Raw genomic sequence first — 23,570 nt, forward strand, 5'->3', positions numbered from 1 at the left:
CTTCCCCTTAGCTGTGTTACAAATCACTGTGTCTTTTAAATAATTATTATAATGATAACGATAATTTTTAGTAAGTGCTTTAATGCATGCCAAGCGCTGTTAAGCACAACGAGGGAATCCATTTTTTGGTCCCACTTTACCACTGAGGAAACATACATGATAAGGCAGGTTAGCTTTGCCAAGGTCACACAGCTAAGAAGTGATAGAGCAAGGATTCTGCTTATATATACCTCATCAGCCAAGATTTCCCTAAGCTACTACACTTCGTAGTTGAGGTTTAATTTTTTTTTAAAGCAATAGGGACCCTATTCCTGCCAAATTACCACTAGATTGTAAACCCCACAAGGGGTGGAACCATGACTTCTGGTCACTAGTAATGTGACACATAATAGGCAATCTTTGTTGAGTAAATGAACGCATTAATAGAATTTAAAACAACCTAATCATCTTTTAAAAGAAATTTTTAATTTTGGAATTAATTTTAGATTACAGAAAAGTTGCAAAAATAGTGCAAAACTCTCTCCTAGTTTCCTCATTGTTAACATTAAGATATAAGGGTATTTTTTATAAAAACTAGGAACCAGCATTGATGTATTAACTAAGCTCTAGACTTTACCTGATCTTTTAATATGCTTTTCTAATTGCACACCTTCCTCCCATTCTGATAATCCCTTCCCTCTCTCATCTAGCACAACCTCTTCATTATACACAAGTCCATTTTGAGGCCCCCTGAGTGAGAGGACTTGTCCAATGTCACATAGCAGAAGCAAAACTAGAACTCACTTCTCCTGAGGCTGTTCCCTCAGAGGTATAAGAGGTGTCAAACTAATGAAAGGGTGCATGCAATCAAGCACACATCTCGGTAGAAGGTTGCTGCTAGTCACAAAGAACAGATATCTTAGTCAATGGTTTTAGTGCTTTTCTAATTACAGGAAGATGCAAGAATCGGGTTCATAAAAATTCTTCCTGAACATATCTAAATATCTAAGACCTGTTCTGTCAGTTTTCCCAGAGCACAGAGTGTCTCATCCTAATCTCCTCCCTGAACCCCTTTCAGGCTGCACTGTAGGTAAAACTGGATGGTGGGCAACATTCTTTGTTTTACTCTTTACTTGCGGATTGCTTTTCTTGAATAGACCCTAGTTTTTGTGGAGGTGGGATAGGGTTATAGGAATGGGGGCAGGGCCTTTATTTTGTCAATTCCAAACTCCCTAACTATCCCTTCTGTTCACCCTTCCCCACTGGTAACAATAAGTTCATTTCCTAAGTCTGTGAGTCTGTTTCTGTTTGGTAAATAAGTTCATTTGTATCGTTTCTTTTTAGATTCCGCATATCCTTTGATATTTCTCTTTCTCTGTCTGACTTAACTTCATTCAGTATGACTGACAATCTCCATGTCATCCATGTTGCTGCAAATGGCATTATTTCATTCTTTTTAATGGCTGAGTAATATTCCATTGTGTATATGTATAAGGTGAAAGGTTAATCAGCAACTACCTGCATGATCGGCTGGACACCCAGCTAATGATGTTTCTAGTCCTTGAAGTAGAACGGCTCCAGTATGTTCAGTTATCAACAGGAAACAGTGGCCCCCTTGCAAGGGTTACTAACCCAAAGAGCTGGGTGGGGGGGAGGCTCCAACAGTCCCCCTGGCAACTAAGGAGCCCTTCTGACGTCATGCCCCCTGTAACTAATAGCCTCCTCCTCCCCTGTGTAGCGGAGATTGCAGCTGTGCCCTGCCAGCTGCCATCCGTACACAGTGGGGGGTCGTTCCAGGACATTTGCCTCTGACTTGCAAGATTCCCTGTCCAATAGTTGATGCCTCTGTCCCTGACTCCCTCTGGGTTCTTTCTTCAGTCTCATGGCTGGGCGACTGCAAGGACTGCAGGACTTCGGGGTGCAGCCCTACATCATTTCCTCCCAGCTCCTAAAGTCTCCATTCTCTCAGCCTCAGGCACGCTCCTTCACACAAGAAGTTGATGGTCTTGGGCAGTAAAAGGTCAAATCTCCTGGCCACTTAGGAGAACCCCTCAATGAGGGGGCACATCCCTTGGGAATCAGAGTGCCTGACATCTCCATCTGGAGGGCTTTGGAGGAGATTGTGCAAAGCCAGAGACACAGTGACTGGAAACCAAGACCATAAGGAAGATGCAAGAAAGAACAGGACAGTAGCTTGTTCAGAGTGCTTGCTTCCAGTCAGGCAGACCCAGGCTTGTCTTGTAAGAGCCTGAGCAGGGGCCTTAACCTCTCTGGGCTCAGTTTCCTCATTTGCAAAACAAGGATTAATAATAATAATAATAACAAGAACAAGCTATTCAAAAAATATTTATAGATTCAAGTCAGATAAAATAAAGGCCCTGCCCCTATTCCTATAACCCTACCCTACCTCCACAAAAACTAGGGTCTATTCAAGAAAAGCAATCCTCAAGTAAAGAGTAAAACAAAGAATGTTGCCCACCATCCAGTTCTACCTACAGTGCAGCCTGAAAGGGGTTCAGGGAGGAGATTAGGATGAGACACTGTGCTTTGGGAAAACTGATATAACAGCCCTTTAGATAGTTAGATATGTTCAGGAGGACTTTTTATGAACCTGATTCTTGCATCTTCCTGTAATTAGAAAAGCAGTATAACCATTGACTAAGATATCTGTTTCTTGTGACTAGCAGCAACCTTCTACCGAGATGTGTGCTTGACTGCATGAACACTTTCACCAGAATTACACATATACTGACCTCTCCCCCAACTCCCTCCACCTCTTCAGAGCAGTTCCTCAGGACTGAGAGGCTGTCTCCTCGGCTACAGTCCTCAGTAAGTCCCCAAAGAAAACTGAAACTCACAACTCTCATTTTTGGGTTTGTTTGATTGGTTGTTTTTTTTTTCTTAGTTGATAAGACAAACAAGATACTATCCAAGAGTATTAATACCCAAAGACAAGAAATCAGGTTAAAGTAATACAAAGTGCAGGTGGTCAGCATTCTTGAGTCTAATAACTCTCAGACCATCTGGGAGAAATAGAAACATCTGGGAGAAGAGCCATTGTAAAATTTTAAATGGTCCAGACCATCAGGCCATCATTCTTAGCCAGGACTGCACACTGCACTTCTCTGCAGAGCGTTTACAATTCCCAGTCGCCAGGCCATACTCCAGACCAACTACACCTAAATCTCTGGAGGTGAGACCCAAGGTTGGTTTTTGTTTTTTTTTTTTAATCCCAGACGATTCAAATGTATGACCAAGGTTGACATAAAGCACCTGGCATACAATAGACTCACACATACATAAAAGTGGCAATTACGGGACTTCCCTGGTGTTCCAGTGGTTAAGACTCCACGCTTCCACTGCAAGGGGCGCAGGTTCGATCCCTGGTCGGGAACTAAGATCCCGCATGCTGCATGGTGCGGCCAAAAAAAACCAAACAAACAAAAGTGGCAATTACTAAAACAAGACCATTATCCTTGAAGAACCCACATTTTAGGAGTGATGGGTTGCAACTTGAAAGTTGTTGCCACTCTAATGTTCATCATCATGGGCTTCCTGGAGGAGCAACTGGGTCTGAGCCCTGGAATAACACGGCTCAGGATGACCTCCCAGCCTTGCTTGTGTGTGGTTGGAGACCCAGTGTGAGCGTAAAGCCTGGTGTGGGAAGTGCCCTTGTTGCTGAACCCAAAGGTCACGCACCTGACACACAGTGAGGCCAAGCAAACCGAAACACTGGAGTGTGGAGCTGAGAAAGTTTTATTGCAGGGCCAAGCAAGGTGAATAGGCAGCGCCTGCTCAAAAGACCAGAACCTCCCAGTGGTTTTCAGGGAATAGTTTTTAAAGGCAACATTTGGGTGCCGGCTGCAGGGTGCATGACTTTCTTCTGATTGGTCGGTGGTGAGGTCACAGGGTGGTGTCCCAGGAATCTCAACCATCAGCCTCCTGGCTCCGAGCAGTCTGGGTTCTCAGCATGTCCTCAGCATCCTCATCTGGGTGGGAGCCTTAGTTCTTGCAGAGCAACTCAAAGACATGTGTCAGATTGTTGTGTACATCCCCTGAGAAGCTAGGACTCTGTTTCGTCACTGAACTACTTTTTGTTGGCGCTTTTCCTTTGTGTTTGCACTCCCTCACTTCCCTGATTAGTAGCTGCTTGAACTCAGGGAAGGTCTAGGAGACTAAAACCCTTTTTCTACAAACAAGAAACGGGGGACATGGAAAGGTTGTTGTACCCGGGAGTGTCCCGCAGGGTCCTGCTCAATTTCAGATTTAGTGAGGAATGCTTACCACCTCAAATGCATGTGAAGACGTCACAGACAGCAACACAAGCCTCAAATATCATTTGTTTGTGTATGTGGTATTTCTTAGAATTTTTACTTTTTTTTTTAATTGAAGTATAGTTGGTTTACAATGTGTTAGTTTCTGATTCAGAAACTATATACATATAGTGATTCAGATGTATATACATATATATGTATGTATTCTTTTTCAGATTCTTTTCCATTATAGATTATTACAAGACATTGAATATAGTTCCCTGTGCTATACAGTAGGACCTTGTTATTTACCTATTTTATAGACAGTAGTGTGTGTAGTTGGTTTTTACTTGGTTGTCAGTGTATAATAAAAGCAGGTGATTTCTCATTAAATTATGGACTTCCAGCTTTCCTGAAAAACTCAGAGAATCTGGAAACACTGGCCTGCATTTCTACAGGGCAACAGTCTATTGAAGCTGAGTTGTCACTGATGGGATTCTGCAGCCTCCAACAGCCCCTACAAGCTGTGCATCTCTCACTTTTGTTACTGCCTGGTCTCTGTGGGTTTCAATCCCCAATTCAGCCTGGACCTCTGGTTTTAAAATCTTAACTCTTTTTGTTATTAAAGGGTTTTTTTTTTTTTTTTTTGCGGTACGCGGGCCTCTCACTGCTGCGGCCTCTCCCGTTGCGGAGCACAGGCTCCGGACGCGCAGGCCCAGCAGCCATGGCCCACGGGCCCAGCCGCTCCGCGGCATGTGGGATCCTCCCGGACCGGGGCACGAACCCACGTTCCCCGCATCGGCAGGCGGACTCTCAACCACTGCGCCACCAGGGAAGCCCTAAAGGGTATTTTTTATTTATTAAAAAAAATTATTTACTTAATTTATTTATTTTTGTATGCATTGGGTCTTCTTTGCTGCGTGCGGGCTTTCCCTAATTGCGGCGAGCGGGGGCTACTCTTCGTTGCGGTGCGCGGGCTTCTCATTGCGGTGGCTTCTCTTGTTGTGGAGCATGGGCTCTAGAGCACCGGCTCAGTAGTTGTGGTGCACGGGATTAGTTGCTCCGCGGCATGTGGGATCTTCCCGGACCAGGGCTCAAACCCATGTCCCTTGCACTGGCAGGCATATTCTTAACCACTGCACCACCAGGGAAGCCCAAGGGTAATTTTTAAAAACAAGGTAAAATCATAACTCTTGTACAGATATGAAATGAGCATGCAGTAGTGATTTTATTTTTAACTCCTTCAATGAGGGAAACTGTGAGATGTTACAACCAGTGCAAAGGAGAGTTCAAAGAACAAACACAAGTATGGATCAGGAATATTGAGATAAAAGTAGAAATGGAGGCAAAATCGGCCTCTTCCATAGTGGGGGAGGGAAGTCAATTTAACCTCCACAGGACAAAAATGAAATGTCTATAGGCAAAGATTATTTTCTATTGTTATGGGTTATCTACAATTTCAGATGTAGATAACCTTCAATGACAGACACAGAGTCTGCATAGAACCAGAAGTAGATATGTAGAAGGGTATGCTTTAGACAATGAAGAGTTTTCCATTGAAGTCAAAAATTTTCTCTCAGTGGTAATGGTATTTCTTTTTTTATATATAAATGTATTTATTTATTTATGGCTGCATTGGGTCTTTGTTGCTGTGTGCGGGCTTTCTCTAGTTGTGGCTAACGGGGGCTACTCTTCATTGCGGTGCACGGGCTTCTCATTGTGGTGGCTTCTCTTGTTGTGGAGCACGGGCTCTAGCCGCACAGGTTTCAGTCATTGTGGCACACGGGCTCAGTAGTTGTGGCTCGTGGGCTCTAGAGCACAGGCTCAGTAGTTGTGGCACACGGGCTTAGTTGCTCCGCGGCATGTGGGATCTTCCCGGACCAGGGCTCGAACCCATGTCCCCTGCATTGGCAGGCGGATTCTAAACCACTGCACCACCAAGGAAGCCAAGGTAATGGTATTTCTGACTTAAACAATGCCTTTAACCTTACCGGGCCTCAGTTTCCCCATTTGTAAGAAGGTCCGATTAAACTAGATGACCTCCAAGTTCCCTTTCAACTTTGAGAGTCTGTCTACATAGTAGAAAACTGGAAGAAACACTAGAAGTTATTTCAATCTCCTCTGACTAGCCCATTTTAGAGATCAAGAAATTGAAGCCCAGAGAGGGACAGACCTTGCCGAAGGCCACCCAGCTGAAATGGGATGAGAATCCAGGTTTCTGGCCTCTTGGCTCAGGGCCACACCCCTGGGCAGAATTGCAAAGCTAATAAGAGCACGAACCCCTTTCTCACCTCACCCTTCTGAAACCTGAGAGCAGCTGGAGGCCTGACAGTGCCTTGGGGAGCAGGGGTTGGACTGGTTGGGCAGGCCCAGCAGGGCTGGGGAAGGTGCCAAGGGAGGGCCCAGGGTGGGAAGCCCCACCCAAATTTGCATTGCCTTGATACCCCCAGATTTTCATCTCATTAGAGCCTTTGCCTGGAGCTGTGATTCTCAATGCTGGTTACACACTGGAATCACCTCGAGAGCTTTATTTTTATTTATTTATTTAATTTAAAAATTTTGGGCTGCATTAGGTTTTCATTGCTGCGCTCGGGCTTTCTCTAGTTGCAGCAAGTGGGGACTACTCTTCGTTGTGGTGCGCAGGCTTCTCATTGCTGTGGCTTCTCTTTTTGCGGAGCGCGGGCTCTAGGCGCGTGGGCTTCAGTAGTTGTGGCATGTGGGCTCAGTAGTTGTGGCTCGCGGGCTCTAGAGCGCAGACTCCGTTGTTGTGGCGCATGGGCTTAGTTGCTCTGCGGCACGTGGGATCTTCCCGGACCAGGGCTCGAACCCGTGTCCCCTGCATTGGCAGGCGATTCTTAACCACTGCGCCACCAGGGATGTCCCTAAATCCTTCTTTTAAATGGCTGTAGCACCTGGAGAGCTTTAAACAAATCACCTGGGAGCCCAGGCCCAGACTGCTGCCCATGGTGGGACACATGCAGCAACATTTTTTAAAGTAACCCCCCAGAGGATTCCAAGGTGCAGCCAACTTGGAGAACTACTGGACTAAAGCAGCTTTTCTCTAGTGGTAATACACATGCAAAACACCTGGGATCTCATTAAAATGTCCTGGGCAGAGCCCAAGAATTTGCGTTTCTAAGAAACTGATGATGAGGCCAAGGCTGTTACCCAGAAGACCACAGAGTAGCAAGGGTCAGTACCAGACACTGTCTCCACCACTGAGTTGCAGGGTTGGGATACAGATGGAGTCGCTATTTCCTTCTAAGGAAGGCATCTGGTGAACTTTCCCCTTCTCCTCTGTTTACTGAAACCCAGCAGAAAGGACAAAGCCTCAGCTGTTCGCAGGTTCTCACTCTACACCTCATTGCCCTACTGCTTGTACAGGCAGGATGGATTCCATGATGTCTGAAGGTCAGTCCATATGCAGCATCCTTTGGTTCTGTGAAGTGTCTAGCTTCAGTGAGTTTATCAAGGAGAGCTGGGTGAATCCAAGCAGGCTGTCCTGAAGCCTGTTCTTTGAACAGGTCTGCTCAACCTTTGCTACCCTTCCTCCTGATTCCTTCCCTGCCCCTTGGCTTGTCTCCAAAGTGGTGCTAAAGATAATTTAGCCCGTTGCGGAGCACAGGCTCCGGACCCGCAGGCTCAGCGGCCATGGCTCACAGGCCTAGCCGCTCTGCGGCATGTGGGATATTCCCGGACCGGGGCACAAACGCGTGTCCCCTGCATCGGCAGGCGGACTCTCAACCACTGCGCCACCAGGGAAGCCCGACCCTGACTGTTTTTGCCAGTAATTTTTCAACCAAGGACAATCCTACTGACTTATCAGGAAGGAGGGCAATACTTAAGAACCTTACTTGTCTGATGACTCCCACCAGGGGTGGGGTTAAGGGGGAGGGTATGAGGATCTTGTGCTTTCTGAGGGCTTGGGACCTGGACTCAGGGACGGGCTCACAATGCGCTGGCAACACATTTCAGCCGGGCAGCACCACGGTCAAAACTCCTTCATGGGGACCTTGACAGTTGAAACCGAGTCCGCCTAAAACTGAGTTCCCTCTCTATCCAAAACTTTATTCCCTTTCTTGTCCCCTCTGACCTCAAGGCTGTGCTAACTGAACACTAATCAGCTAGAGTCAGATAACTAAAATTGCAGTTGTCGATAACATGTTAGCATTTGCTGGGCAGAGCAGTGCCAATGTCCCGACCCTAGGCTGTAAAACTGAATCTGCCAGCACGCAGAGTACTCACTCGTATTGCTCCAGGTGCCTCGCACAACTGCAAGGCTGGGCAGAAATGTGAGGGCGTCAGCCGCCACCTGTAGTTACGTATATTCTGCCAGCAGGGGGCGACAGCTACCCAATTCGGGCTTCTTGTTTCCTGACACACTGGCCCAGTGTGGACAGACCCGATATTTCAAGAGAAGCTGGAAATCCAGATTTTTATGTGAATGTTTCAAATCGTTAAGGACTGGGCAGCGAATTAAGATCCTAATGAAAGACGGTATGAGTCTGCAGGACAGATGTATCCTAAAGAACCCCAGTGGGCACTCTCTGAAGTTTTGAGTGTGGGATCCTGAATTCATTCAAAAATGCCAGCGCTTTACATCATTCGTCAAACGCCCGCATTTGACATGTGGGGAGACTGAGGTTCAAAGAAAAAAGGGACTTGCCCAGCTTTGTTAGGGCAGAGCCGAGAGTTGGAGTCGGGCGTCCTGATTTCTGGTCCAGGTCTTCTTGCGGTGGGAAGCTTTCCCACCAGAACCCTGGGGTCCTCAGCGACACAAGATTCTATAGCTCCGGCAAGGGCGGGCTCCGAGAGCTGGTCCTGCCCAGGGGAGCCCTGACGGGGCTGGGGAGGTCGCCAAAGCCCAAGGGCAGGAGGGGGAGCCAGAGTTTATTTTTAGCTGCCTAGAATGTGCTTCTAAGCCTTATTTAGACATCAGGCGGCAGGGTGAGCTGGAGGCAGCAGGAGGTGGGAGGAGGAGATGGCTGCCTCCCCCTCCCCGGGCTCCTCTTACAACTGCTCTTCCCTGCCTACCCCTTATCATCCTTTCTGGGGGCTCTGGGGCTGCTCTAAATAGCAGCCCTTGCTGGCATGGGCGCTGTCCTGCTCCGGCTGGCTGGCTGGCTTCCTCCTCCACCTCCACCCCTTTCTCCCCATTCCCCACAGTCCCACAGAGAAATAGAACTCCAGGGTCCTAGAATGTTTTCATCTTCTGCGGTCACAGATCCCTCTGAGAAGCTGTAGTAATTTACTGCAGTGGCTTAGAGCTTATTTTGTGGAGTCTCGTGGACCTGGGTTCGACTCCAGTATATGACCCTAAGCAAGTCCTTACACTCCCCAAACCCAAGGTTCCACTTTAGTACAGTGGAAATGGTAACCCCTCCAACCTCCCTCGTGGTTCCTGAAGATTAAATGTGATAAAATATGTACAGACCTTAGCTTGCTGTAACAAATCCTCAGTAAATGATGGCAATATTGATTAAAGCTACAGACCCTCTACCCAGAAAAAAACTGAACTGCTCATACATGCAGAGTTGTTAATGTAATTTCAGGAGGTTCAGGTAGCCTCTGAGGCCTGCTGATCCCAGTCCAACTTCGGACCCAATCCAGCTAATTCATCCATTCATTCATTTGTTCAACGAACCTTTGCTGGGAATGTTCTGGTGGTCCAGTGGTTAGGACTCCACGCTTCCACTGCTGGGGGCCGGGTTCAGTCCCTGGTCAGGGAATTAAGATCCCGCAAGCTGGGCTTCCCTGGTGGCGCAGTGGTTGGGAGTCTGCCTGCCGATGCGGGGAACGTGGGTTTGTGCCCCGGTCCCGGAGGGTCCCACGTGCCGCGGAGTGGCTGGGCCCGTGGGCCATGGCCGCTAGGCCTGCGTGTCCGGAGCCTGTGCTCCACAGCGGGAGAGGCCACAGGAGTGAGAGGCCCGCGTACTGCAAAAAAAAAAAAAAAAAAAAAGATCCCGCAAGCTGTGTGGTACGGCCAAAAAAAAATATATGTATATATACTGTAGGAGTTTGTTAAATTTACAAAAACAAAACAAACAAAAAACAAATCTTTGCTAGTGCTTACTCCATGCCAGGCACTGGGTAAAGTGTGGGGTGGGGAGATGTGAGGCCAGAGAAGTGAATGTATGTGAATTATCCAGGGTCAAAATGCAAATCGATAGCAAGCCAAGGATCAGAATGAAAGTCTCTCTCTTTTCTAAAACAACTTTCTTGAGGTATAAATGATATATAAAAAAAACCTGTACGTATTTAACATATATGATTGGATGAGTTTGGACATATGCATGCACCCCTGATACCATCACCACAGGCAAGGTAATAGACATGGCCATCACTTCTGAAAGTTTCCTTGTGCCCCTTTGTTTTTTGGTTTCGTTTTTGTGGTAAGAACACAAAACATGAGACCACTCTCTTAACAAGTGTTTCAGAGCACAATACTTTAGTATCGTTAACTGCAGACCCTATGTTGTACCACAGATCTCTAGAACCACCTTTCTCTGCTTCTCTGAGACTCTTTGAGATACAAGTGGAATCATGCAGTATCCTTCTGTGCCTGGTTTATTTCACTTAGCATAATGTCCTCCAGGTTCAGCCATGTTGTCACAAGTGGCAGAATTTCTCTCTTTTTAAAGGCTAACTAAACTTTGGTTGTATGCATACAACCATTTATCTGTCAGTGGACATTTGGGTGTTTCCATATCTTGGCTTTTGTTAATAATGTTTCAGTGAACATTGGGAGTGCAGATAACTCTTCATGGTCCTGATTTCAGTTCTTTTGGCTATATACCCAGAAGTGAGACTGCTGGATCATATTACCATATTTTTTAATTTTTTGAGAGCTGTCCATACTGTTTTCCATAGCGACTGTACCATTTTACATTCCCATCAACATGTACTAGAATGAAAGTCTCTTGAATGCCAATCTTTTTTTTTTTTTTTTTTGCGGTACGCGGGCCTCTCCCTGTTGCGGCCTCTCCCGCTGCGGAGCACAGGCTCCGGACGCACAGGCTCAGCGCCCATGGCCCACGGGCCCAGCTGCTCCGCGGCATGTAGGATCTTCCCGGACTGGGGCACGAACCCGTGTCCCCTGCATCGGCAGGCGGACTCTCAACCACAGCGCCAGCAGGGAAAACCCTTGAATGCCAATCTTGATTCCTTTGAGGAAGAACTACTGTCTCTGAAGGGGGGACCACAATAAATACCCCTTCCAGTCACAATCACAGTGAATCTGAGCACCCATTCCCTCAGGACCCCTATCTCAGCAGGCCCTTGCAGTACTTTCTCCAACATGCCCTATCAATGTTAGCCTCTCCTTGTATACCTCCCACAATGGGGACCTCACTTCCTGTCAAGCCAGACCCCTGAATCTTGGACCAGTTGGAAGGTCTTCTTCCCCAAGGAGCTGGACCCCACATTCCTGGGCTACGCTACCCACTAGTTCTGGTTTTCCAGGACAGCTCGGAACACTGTTCATCTTCAAGTGCTCTGGATGCAAAAGTGTCCTAAGGAAGGAAGAGTGGAAATGGGGTGACCTGGAGATCTGATCTCCTTCCACCTTGCCCATCTTCCAAGCCCTGCCTGAACTCGGGCTCTCCCAGCAATCCAAGTTCCGAGGCTCCCTCCCTCTGCAGCTACTTCTTTAAGAAGTACCACAGAGGCTGATCCTTGCTACTGTCCTTGGATCCTGTCCAAGGCGCTGATTTAAAAGGTATTGCAACGTTTTTTCAAAAACAAACATGTGTTGAAACCCAAGGCCAAGAGGAAGGGAAACTGCCCACTGCCTACCCCACAGCACCCAAGCTCCGCTGCCTCCTTTGCAGTACCTGCCTCATTACCATGGTATCTCAGGCTGGGAGCCCAGTGGGGGCAGGGCCAGAGGTGGACCTGGGGGCTGCAGGCTTCTGGACCGAAGTGCCTTTAGGAACCGCTCCGGTTCCCTCCTGAACCATTCCGGGAGATGTTTGACGGCTCCAGGAGAGAGCTTTCTGTCTGCCCTCCACCTGAGTCCCCAGAGTGACCGTGAATAACGCCAATCTGATCGTGCCGCTCCCACTGCCCACAGGATAAAGTAAGAACGTCCGAGAAAACCATAATTCAAAAAGACTCATGTACCACAATGCTCCTTGCAGCTCTATTTACAGTAGTCAGGACATGGAAGCAACCTAAGTGTCCATCAACAGATGAATGGATAAAGAAGATGTGGCACATATATACAATGGCATATTACTCAGCCATAAAAAGAAACGAAATTGAGTTATTTGTAGTGAGGTGGATGGACCTAGAGTCTGTCCTACAGAGTGAAGTAAGTCAGCAAGAGAAAAACAAATACCGTATGCTAACACATATATATGGAATCTAAAAAACAAACAAAAAAAATGGTCAGAAGAACCTAGGGGCAAGATGAGAATACAGACGCAGACCTACTAGAGAATGGACTTGAGGATACGGGGAGGGGGAAGGGTAAGCTGGGACAAAGTGAGAGAGTGGCATGGACATATATACACTACCAAATGTAAAATAGATAGCTAGTGGGAAGCAACCGCATAGCACAGGGAGATCAGCTCGGTGCTTTGTGACCACCTAGAGGGGTGGGATAGGGAAGGTGGGAGGGAGGGAGATGCAAGAGGGAAGAGATATGGGGATATATGTATATGTATAGCTGATTCACTTTGTTATACAGCAGAGACTAACACACCATTGTAAAGCAATTATACTCCAATAAAGATGTTAAAAAAAAAAAGAATGTCTTGGTCAGGGACCTCCCTGGCGGTCCAGTGGTTAAGACTCTGCGCTTGCACTGCAGGGGTCATGGGTTCATTCCCTGGTAGGGGAACTAAGATCCCACATGCGGCGTGAGAAGGGCCTTCGAGGCTGTCCTGTCCATCTGTGTCCCTCTCCTTCCCTAATCTCACCCAGTACTCCAGCCACACAGAGCGGCTGAGCCCCCCTAAAAACCAATGCAGTACTGCTCACTGGGCACGCATGTTCTCTCCACTTTCTTTTTTTTTAAATTTTATACATATATGTATACATAAGTATGTATGTGTATGTGTGTATATATATATATATATATATATATATATATATATATATAGCAAAATGATCAGCACGATGATGTAAGTTAACACAGTCATCCCCTCACAGAGTTACACTTCCCCACTTTCTTGACAAGAAGAATCCTGGCCTCAATCTACACAGCCCAGGTCAACCATCACATCCCTGAGGAAGCCTGCCCTTCCCTTTCCTCCCAGATAGAGTTCGTTACTCCTTTTGCTTCCATGGTATTTTTCTGTACCTCTTGTTACATTATTTGTCTACCTAAACCAGAAGCTATGTAACCTCCTGCAAATATTTTGTTTCGCTTGCATGATGGCATGTGTGTGTGTGTGTGTGTGTGTGTGTGTGTGTGTGTGTGTGTGTGAGAGAGAGAGAGAGAGAGAGAGAGAGAGAGTCTGAGAGAGAGGCAAATTTTACATTTAAAAAAACCCCCAGATTTCTAATTTCTCTTGACAAATCGGAAGGTCAGGCCAGCTTGGAGTTTCATTTCCTTCTAACAACCATCCACCACAACACATCCACTTGTGCTCCTTTTAGAGGGGTATGTGGCCCCAGTTTAACCCCACCCCTGTCTTATGCCCTCTTCTCATTTACGTACCTACCCAGCCTTGTAGATAGTTAGGTTTTAAGCCTTGGAGCTCGATCATGCTTCTCATGTGTTCTGTATCCATTTACAAATATCCCGCCTCCTTGTCCCCATAAACCGTTTAGCTGTCCTAGAAATTCCAATATGTTGGCAAAGAGTAAATGAATAGAATCAGGTCAATAAAGAATATAAATGTCACAAATTCCTTTGTTAGATCATGTGCTCCAATTTTTGACTTGGAAAACAGTCCCTGCCTCACCATCTTCCAACTCTCACTCCAGTTAGTTCCCTGTGGGTAAGATGCTCCCATTGGAGTGGAGCAAGGAAGGTGGCACCAGGGCAGGAAACAAGAGTTTTCCAGAAAGGAGAGGTTTAGGGCAGTTATCTGTTCAAAAAGGGTTGCTTAAATTTTGATTACATAGCAAATGATATAGGTGGGAAAATATTCATTTTCAAATGAGATGGGCTGGTGGAAACTGGGATTGCACTAAAAATATACAGTAAGTTTGTTTGGAACCGCATGGAATTGAGAACGTGATGTTGGGTGGGAACGTGCGGAAGGTGCAAACAGTCTGGGGCGTACAGGAGGGGACAGGTAGATGGCCGACTTCCAGGCAGACAAGTCAATATCCATCCTTGATATAGGCCCGGAAAGCTCAGCTAGTGTTGAAGTCCTGCTCATTCAATTACATTTTAAAAACTTTTTGATATTTATTTATTTGGCTGTGCTGGGTCTTAGTTGTGGCATGTGGGATCTTCGTTGCGGTATGTGAACTCTTAGTTGCGGCATGTGGATCTAGTTCCCTGACCAGGGATAGAGCCCGGGCCCCCTGCATTGGGAGCATGGAGCCTTAGCCACTGGAGCACCAGGGAAGTCCCATGATTCAATTACATCTAAACGAACAAGCTGATCATCAGGGGACTCTATCTGGAAGGACTCACCCTTAGTCCCTAGATGTGAGATGGCTCAGGGCCTGGCTCAGAACCCATGGAACAGTACTCTGTGTGTCACAGGAAGGGCACGGTTAGGAGTGGCCTGGAAACCAGACACTCAGCCCAGCCAAGGATGTCTCAAACACGGAAAATGGGGCTTACTGGAGACTCACTGAGCCCAGGACCTCACTCCATCTCTCATCTCTGTGCCCATTAAAAAATGGATGACAGGGACTTCCCTGGTGGTGCAGTGGTTAAGGATCCGCCTACGAATGCAGGGCACGCGGGTTCGATCCCTGGTCCGGGAAGATCCCACATGCCGTGGAGCAACTAAACCCATGTGCCACAGCTACTGAGCCTGCGTTCTAGAGCCCGAGAGCCACAACTACTGAACTCGCGTGCCACAACTACTGAAACCCGCACGCCTAGAGCCTGTGCTCCGCAACAAGAGAAGCCACAGCAATGAGAAGCCCAAGCACCACAACGAAGAGTAGCCCCCACTCGCTGCAACTAGAGAAAGCCCGTGTGCAGCAATGAAGACCCAACAGCCAAAAATAAATAAAATTAATTTTTTTTTTTTTTTTTTTTGCGGTATGCGGGCCTCTCAGTGCTGTGGCCCCTCCCGTTGCGTAGCACAGACTCCGGAGGCGCAGGCTCAGCGGCCACAGCTCACGGGCCCAGCCGCTCCGTGGCATGTGGGATCTTCCCAGACCGGGGCACGAACCCGTGTCCCCTGCATCGGCAGGTGGACTCTCAACCACTGTGCCACCAGGGAAGCCCTAAAATTAATTTTTTTTTAATGGCTGGCAGGAGGACATAACAGTTGAAAGTAGCTCAAACATAAGCACACATCAGAATTACCTGGAGGACTCATAAAACACAGATTCCTGGGCCCCATACCCAGTGTTTCTGAGGCAGCTCGTCTGGGGTGGAGCCCCCAAATTTGCATTTCTAACCATTTCCAAGAGATGCTGATGCTGCTGATCCCCAGACCACATTTTGAGAACTACTGATGTAAAGAAATGTTTACTAGCAGCCTCCAGACCCTAGAGCCCACTTAAAGAGGTGATGTGTAATTTTCCCTAGAATCCCTAGGTGATGCTCTGTACCCTCCTGGTCTGCATCACCACAGAAGCTCCTTGAAGACCTCCATCCAAACTTCATCGAGCAGAGAAAGCATTAACGAATGATTGGTGGCATGAATTCACTCTTGGTATAAAGAAAGTGGTAGAGTGAATCTTGCCACCTCTCCCAAGGCAGCCCCAAGACTCAAGCCACAGGTCTTCTGGGAAAATAGGCAGGGATGGCTTCTTGCTAATTAGCATTACCCACACTCAATTCTCCTTTCCAAGGCCCTCCCTATTAATTCAGTTCAACACAATTCGATATAATTAATGTAATAATTTGATTCCCTGGTGAGATAACCTACCACAACAACTGGAGCAATAAGCTTCAAATTTTATTGTGAAAATTCCTCAGACTCAGCCCTCCAGGGCCTGACTCAATAGATGGGAAAAGGATCCAGATGATTCTGAAGCACATGAGCCTGCCCATTCCCTGAGAAACACTCCAATAGAAGCCTAAGAACTCGACAATTTTAGGTCCCCTCTCATTTCCTTCTCTTACATATATTTCCAGGAGGAAGTTGTCAAAACCAACATTTCCATCAAGAGTCTGGCAAATCCAGGATAACTTTCTCAGCAGAGCCTCGTGTCCCACTTCCAGAACTGAAGCTGGGGTACATACAGTATCTCCAAGAGTAAATTATTCTAATTAAATTCAATATAACAAATGTTAATTAGTGACCTATGAATTGGTTAGAAATTGCATTCTGCTGCTAGTGACAGAATCTCAGTGGCAGTGATCTCAGTGGCGGTGGCTTAAACAAATTTGTTGTTTATTCTATTACGTGAAAATATTAGGAAGTGGTTGATCAAAGCTGGGACTGGGGTCTTCCCTGGTGGCGCAGTGGTTGAGAGTCCGCCTGCCGATGCAGGGGACACGGGTTCGTGCCCCGGTCCGGGAAGATCCCACATGCCGCGGAGCGGCTGGGCCCGTGAGCCGTGGCCACTGAGCCTGCGCGTCCGGAGCCTGTGCTCCGCAACGGGAGAGGCCACAGCAGTGAGAGGCCCGCGTACCGCAAAAAAAAAAAAAAAGCTGGGACTGGGGCTCCATCAGTTCATCAGAGATCAAGGTTCCTTCCACCTTCTTGCTCAGGGTAATAAAATGGCTGTATTCCATCATGTCTGTATTCCAGGCAGGAAAAGCAGGGGCAAGAAAAGGGGGAGACCTGCTCCCAGCTGAGTCATTCTTCTGTTAAATGTTGTCCTGGAAGTCCCAACCAGTAATGCCCCCTTACATATCACTGAGCACCCCTTGATGCAAGTGAAGCTGAGGAAGTAGCACACCCCTGACCCACAGACTATCAGGATTCCATCACTAAGGAAGAGAGAAGAATGGAAGTTGAATAAAGTGACTGGAAGTCTCTGCCATGACCTACTAAGGACCAGGTGGCATAAGGAGGCAGGCGGCAGAGCTGTGTAACCCGTAGTCCATTAGGGAGGACTCACAGAGCACACAAACAAGTAAAAGAGTTGTAGAACAGGTGCTGCAGGGCTTTTGTCAGGAGAGGGCATTTGAGTTGTTTCCTGATGTACAGGTAGAATGGTAACTCACACAGGTGGATAGTAAAGAAAGTTCCTCTGGGCAGACAACATGTTTGGGAAACAATTGGGCTCAGTCAGAACCCACACAGAGAAAGCTTTCAGGGCTAGAATGATGTTTAGTGACCACTGCATTGAGAGGTTCTTAACCTGGGATCCACACACAGCCCCACTGTGTGGGCTGCAGAGAGCCCTGAAATTCCTGAAATTCTAGGCGAAACTTTTTATGTGTGAGTATATTGTACTTTTCATATGAAAGGTGTTCAAGATAATTCCAATATTGTTCTTTCCAATCTTTCCCCCAAATTGCTCACCCCATCCTCCACTTTTGTCCCTTTACACACAACTTAGTCACCAACACTAATTCCTCCTTTTTCCCCAACTCCCCAACCTCCACCCTCTACCCTGACTTGACCCATGCTGTTCCTCCCTCTTGTGATTACTCCTTCCTGCTTCTCCTCTTCCCCCTAGATATGGAAAGATAGGTAGTGATTTCCCCATCACTGGAAGTATTCAAACATAGACTGCACAAATACAGTAGGAAAGGTAATTACAGAAGGGAAATTATAAAAGAGATTTATCTGAGTTAGAAGCAACAGAAGTGAAGCATCAGATCCCATCCCAGCCTGAGATTCTAGGATTCCTTTTGCCATGAATGGCTTTTGGCTTTAGTATTTCTCCAGGAAGTCTTCCTTTCCCATTCCCATCCACCACTGTCTCTTATGTCCTTTTAATGCTAATACTTCCTGCATGCAATATGCAACTTGACATTTGCTTTATAACCTGTTTTTGTAAGTTTCCCATCTTTTCCTATGTATAGGTCTAATGTCAAGAAAATAGATTATAACTAATTCAAGACAAGAACTGGGTCTTCACTGTCCTTGCCCATAGGGTGACCAACTGTCCCAGTGTGCCTAGGACTGAGGAGTTTCCTGAGACATGGGACTTTCAGTGCTGCAAGTGGGGAAATCCTGAGCAGACCAGGATGAGTTAGTTACCCTACTTGCCCAAGAAATGGGCACATCATAGTACCTGCTTGTTGATTGCTAACTGTGGTAGACATTTCTGCTGTTCACCAGTATTTCTGGTTCTCTTCTCCTTCTGGGCACACATTACACTTCTCCATCCCCTTGAAGTTGTGCATGACCATGCGACTTGCTTTAGCCAATAAAATGTGAGTGGACTTAATGTGTGTCACTCCTGAGTGGAAGAATTTAAGACCCCATGCACCATTCTCCATACACTGTCTTCTCTTGGCCTGGCAAACCCTGATGCCATGGAGTTGGGATGGCTGCATCTTAGAATGGTGTCGGATATCTCTGTGAAGCAGAGCCCTCGGCCTCCCCATGCTAGATGGGTCGTGTGAGCAAAACTTAGCTTCACTCATAAGTTGCTGAGATTTGCATGTTTTTCATCACTGCAGCAAAACCTTACCTAACCTGACTGGCACGACCACCACCAGAAATCTCATTAGCAACTTATTTAAACTCAAGTTCCTAAAGCAAAAAAAAAAAAAACTCCTTAGGGTTTTTTCTCAGGTGGAACTTCAAAGCACATAACCAAAAAGCCAGTTGTGTGAACATAAGAAATCTGAGCCTGGTCTCCCAGGAAGCTTAAAGAAGCCGGAGGCAAGAGCTCCTGAGAACAGAGTCTCTGGGAACAGAATTTGCCTTCCTGGTTCCTACCCACCAGCCCAAGTTACTGATTCCAACTGCTGACATTAAAAGTCCAGATCATTTTAGAAAGTTCAACTCTTCGATGTTCAGATGGGAAACTCTCCAAAAAGAGAAACAACAGGTTCAGGATCACCCAAGACATTACTGGTTATGATCTCCCTACACATTTTTGGCCCTGTTTGTCCTTTACATTGCTTTCCTACCTAGTTCATCACAATCATTGTCTATTTCCTTGGGATTTCACATCCTTACCCACTTGATGGTGAAAAACTAGTCTCAATCTTATGCCTGGGTTTAAAAACATAAATATTTTTTAAATTTATTTATTTTTGGTTGCATTGGGTCTTCGTTGCTGCACGGTGTGTGGGCTTCTCACTGCAGTGGCTTCTTGTTGTGGCACGTGGGCTCAGTAGTTGTGGCACACGGGCTTAGTTGCTCCGCGGCACATGGGATCTTCCCGTACCAGGGCTTGAACCCGTGTCCCCTGCATTGGCAGGCGGATTCCCTGCGCCACCAGGGAAGCCCTAAAAACATATTTTTTAGAGAACATTTTTCTTATTATGACAATAATTTTCTTCTTATAATAGTAGAAGTGTATACTCATTTTTTTTAACATAAGAAAATGAATATCCAAAATCTCACCCTCATGTAGAGGTAATCACTATTAACACTTTTAAAAAATAAATTTGTTACATTTTATGACATTTAAAAACTTCATCCTCATCAGTATTTTAGCAGGTTACATGATATTCTATTTTTATGGATATATCATAATTTTTTTAAAAATTTATTTATTTATGGCTGTGTTGGGTCTTCGTTTCTGTGCAAGGGCTTTCTCCTGTTGTGGCAAGCGGGGGCCACTCTTCATCGCTGTGTGCGGGCCTCTCACTATCTTGGCCTCTCTTGTTGCGGAGCACAGGCTCCAGACGCGCAGGCTCAGTAGTTGTGGCTCACGGGCCTAGTTGCTCCGCGGCATGTGGGATCTTCCCAAACCAGGGCTCGAACCTGTGTCCCCTGCACTGGCAGGCAGATTCCCAACCACTGCGCCACCAGGGAAGCCCCTATATCATAATTTTTTTAACCAAGCTCCTTCTCTTGGATATTTACTTTGTTCTGGTTTTTTGCTTGTTTGTTAGTTTGGGTTTTTAGTAAATCATGAGCACTGTTTCATAATCATTGTTAATTTAAGTAGATACTCTTTCCTCATTACCTGTTCAGCGCGTCCTACAGCAGTGGTTCTCACACATAAGCATGGCTCAGGATCACTGGGAGGGCTTAGGAAGCTAGAGATTGCTGAGCCCCATCACCAGAGTTTAGGATCTGTAGGTCTGGGTGGGGTCTGAGAATTTGTATTTCTATCAAATGTTTCTGGTACTGCTTATGCTGTTGATTTGGGGGCCACACCTTGTGAACCACCGTCTTATTCTTCTTCCCAATAACCTCATATCACCTGTGTCCTCAGTTTCCTTTCTTTGAACCTGCTGCAATTGGGTTTTTACTCTGTGGAGGGGGAAGTTCTGTAGTGGTCTCACATTCTTTTCCCTTTCAAGACTGTAAGTCCCTTTCATCAGCACATCTTTCCAAGTGGTACACACTCACACTGATTTTCAAAGTTAGGTGTCTTTTTCCTGCATTGCCACTCCCAGAAACCTCAGCTAGTAACAAAGCAAGGGTAAACAAAAGTTCTTTTTCCCAGACTTTGACATTTTACATCCCTTATTCTCCCTGCATCTGCCTGTCTGCCTCACAAAGTTGTGATGGGCAACATCGATTCAAAATGGATAGAGTAGAATATTACAGGTGTTTGTGAGCTGGAAGGAGCTGTGGACCCAGAAGTGGGGAGGCATTACAATTAAACTTCCCATTATTATGTATTTGTAGGGAAATGGTTGGAAGCTTAGGTTCTGGAGTTAGAACTGGATTTTTATCTGGGCTCTGATACTTACTAGCTTTGTGAGCTTAGGCAAATCACATCTCGGAGCCTGATTTTCCTCACCTGTAAAATGGAGGAACTAATACCTTTGTTGCAAGGAGATTGCAAGAAATCGAAATAATATGTGCAAAGAAGCCGGGACAGAAACAACTCAATAAATGGTAGCTGTTGTGTTTACTAAATAATTGTTTTAATTTTTTTTTTTTTTTTCCCTGGCCTTTTCTCTGCTGCGGGCCTGGAAAGGAATCCATTGATCGTAGGGATCTTTTCGGCCCTGGCCCGAGTTTTCTATCATTTACAAAGATTCTGGTCACCTGCTCAGGCGGCGGCTCCGCGCGCCCCGCCGGCTTCGCTGAGGCCCTGATTTTCGAGTATTTACGGCGCGCGGCCGTCCTAGCTCCCGCTCAAGTCTGCGCTCCCAGGTTCAGTCTCAGGGTCTCGCCGGCAGCCCCGGCCGGCGGGCGCGGAGCCGGCAGCGGGGCCAGAACGGCAGGGTCCTCTGGGGGCCCCGGAGTTGGGAGGCGGCGTCCGGGAGTTCCCCGAGGAGGATGGGCTGCGGACACAGCAGGCTGAGCTGCTGCAAACCCCCCAAAAAGGTAAAGGGCGCCGGCGGAGAAGTTTGTCTTCGGAGGGGAAGGAGGGTGCGGAACCACTCCGCCTCAGGGGACCCTCGGCGCCCCGGGTTCCCCCGGGTCGGCCGGGGATGCCGGACGCAGAACAGCTAGAGGCCGGCGCGGAGGGAGGCGGGGAAGACTCGGTCGGGCGGCGCTCTCTCCCTCACGGCCCTGGGCTCAGCCGCGCGGGGCAGCCGAGTTTACAAACACGGCCCCAGGGCCCGGGAAGGGCGGCTGATTCCGGCTGGCGGGCTGGGGAAATGTCTAGTGCCTATGGCAGGTGCCTTTTCCTTCGGTCTGGGGCTGCTCGCTGTGTGGCCGTGGACATGTGACTTGACCTCTCTGGGCCTTGGGTTTTCCCACCTTTAAGAGGCAGATTATCTCTAGGGCCGCTACTCGCACGCAGAGTGGTCCACGGCTTTACATCATCGGCATCACCTGGGATCTGTTAGAAATGCAGAATCTCTGGCTGTGCCCCAGACTTACTAAAATAGAACCTTTTAACAAGATGCCCAGGTGATTACAAGTTTGAGAACTGCTGGTTTAGAGCCTTTTCAGGCCCCGGAGCCGGTGCATGTGGGCTGTCCTAAGAGTAGCTGGGAGGGGCCAACGAGGTGGGGGGGAGATTTACCGCCTTCTGCTCCCCTTCCCTCCCTTCCTGTCCCTCCCCCAAGGGGCCTCCGAGCTGGGGCAGGGCCCAGGAGACTCTACTCGGGTTTCTTGCAGTGGGACCAGCTGCCCCTTGGGTTCTGACAAGTCCAGAAGGTCAGAGTCTGGAACCAGAGGACAACCTGAGGCACAGAGAGGGAAGGGAGGACCCTCAAGTCCTGAACCTTTTTCCTACGACTGCCTGCCCACCAGCCAGGTGGGAATAGGTGGTCCTATAAACTTGATGATCAGTCCCCTGAGACCTCAAGAGCCGCCCACCCCCCCCACACATACACACACACCCTGTGACACTATTTAGTCATTTTTCATTGAACTTGAGTGTCTGCTGCCTTGCCTGTGCTTGAGCACAAGCTTTTCTACTTATTGAGAATGCAGGACTGTCCCCAACCTGGGTGATTCTATTTCCTGCCTTGTGCCTAGTCCAGGGAGAAGAGTTTCTGTCCCCAGTACAGTACCTCCTCCGCTTTCCTTGCTCTTCCTTTATTCCCAGTTCAAAAAACCTCACCGAGCTCTGACCCAGAAACCCTCCTGTCTTCCCTGGCTCCAACAGGGAAACTGAGGCTTGCCTCCATCAGTGGAAGCAGAGGCTGGCTGATGGGATGATGCGCACATAAACCTGAGCCTGGCTTGAGACTTAGAACAAACTGGTGATAGGTGGACATGATCCTCAGTGTTAATCCTAGCTCTGCCACAAGCATCCTGTGTGACCCCAAGTAAGCCATTAGCACTCTCTGGGCCTCAGTTTCTCCCTCTATATGGAGAGGGAGGGCAATGAGCAGGATGATTTCTAAGAGTCTGAGAATCTGTGTTCTCTGCACCTGTGTTCTCTGCTCTCTTAGTCTGCAAAGTGGGCCAAGGGTGAATTCCATCTACACAGTGGTGGGAGGAGACTGGAGGAGGAGCCCTGTTCCAGGCCTTGACTCTTCCATAGTCCAGAAGAGGAGACCACAGTGAGCATGGGTTCCCCTGCCTCGTGGCCTTTCTGAAAGCCTCGCCAGCTGTCCCTGTCTGTCCCTGGCACAGCCTGAACTGGACCCCCTGTCTCAAGCTGTGAAGGGCAAGTGAAGTCAGCAGAGACTTTCCCTGTGGGAAAGGGCCTTGGGTACCACCTGGGCTGATGCACCCAACATACAGATGGGAGGTTAAAGCCTGGAGAAGGAGGGGTCTTGACTGAGGTCACAGAGCAACTTAGAGTAGA

General features: G+C 47.5%; 1 protein-coding gene across 1 annotated transcript in view; it reads left to right on the forward strand.

The window, feature by feature from the left end:
* Positions 1-7,621: 7,621 nt before the first annotated feature.
* Positions 7,622-23,570, forward strand: part of CCDC69 (coiled-coil domain containing 69) — a 53,520-nt gene continuing 37,571 nt past the window's right edge. The window contains exons 1-2 of the mRNA XM_032626502.1: positions 7,622-7,643; positions 21,462-21,685. Of these exons, the coding sequence (XP_032482393.1) occupies positions 7,622-7,643; positions 21,462-21,685 (246 nt within the window). The remainder of the gene's footprint in view (positions 7,644-21,461; positions 21,686-23,570) is intronic.

This window comes from Phocoena sinus, chromosome 3 (assembly GCF_008692025.1).
Source record: "Phocoena sinus isolate mPhoSin1 chromosome 3, mPhoSin1.pri, whole genome shotgun sequence".
Lineage (NCBI taxonomy): Eukaryota > Metazoa > Chordata > Mammalia > Artiodactyla > Phocoenidae > Phocoena > Phocoena sinus.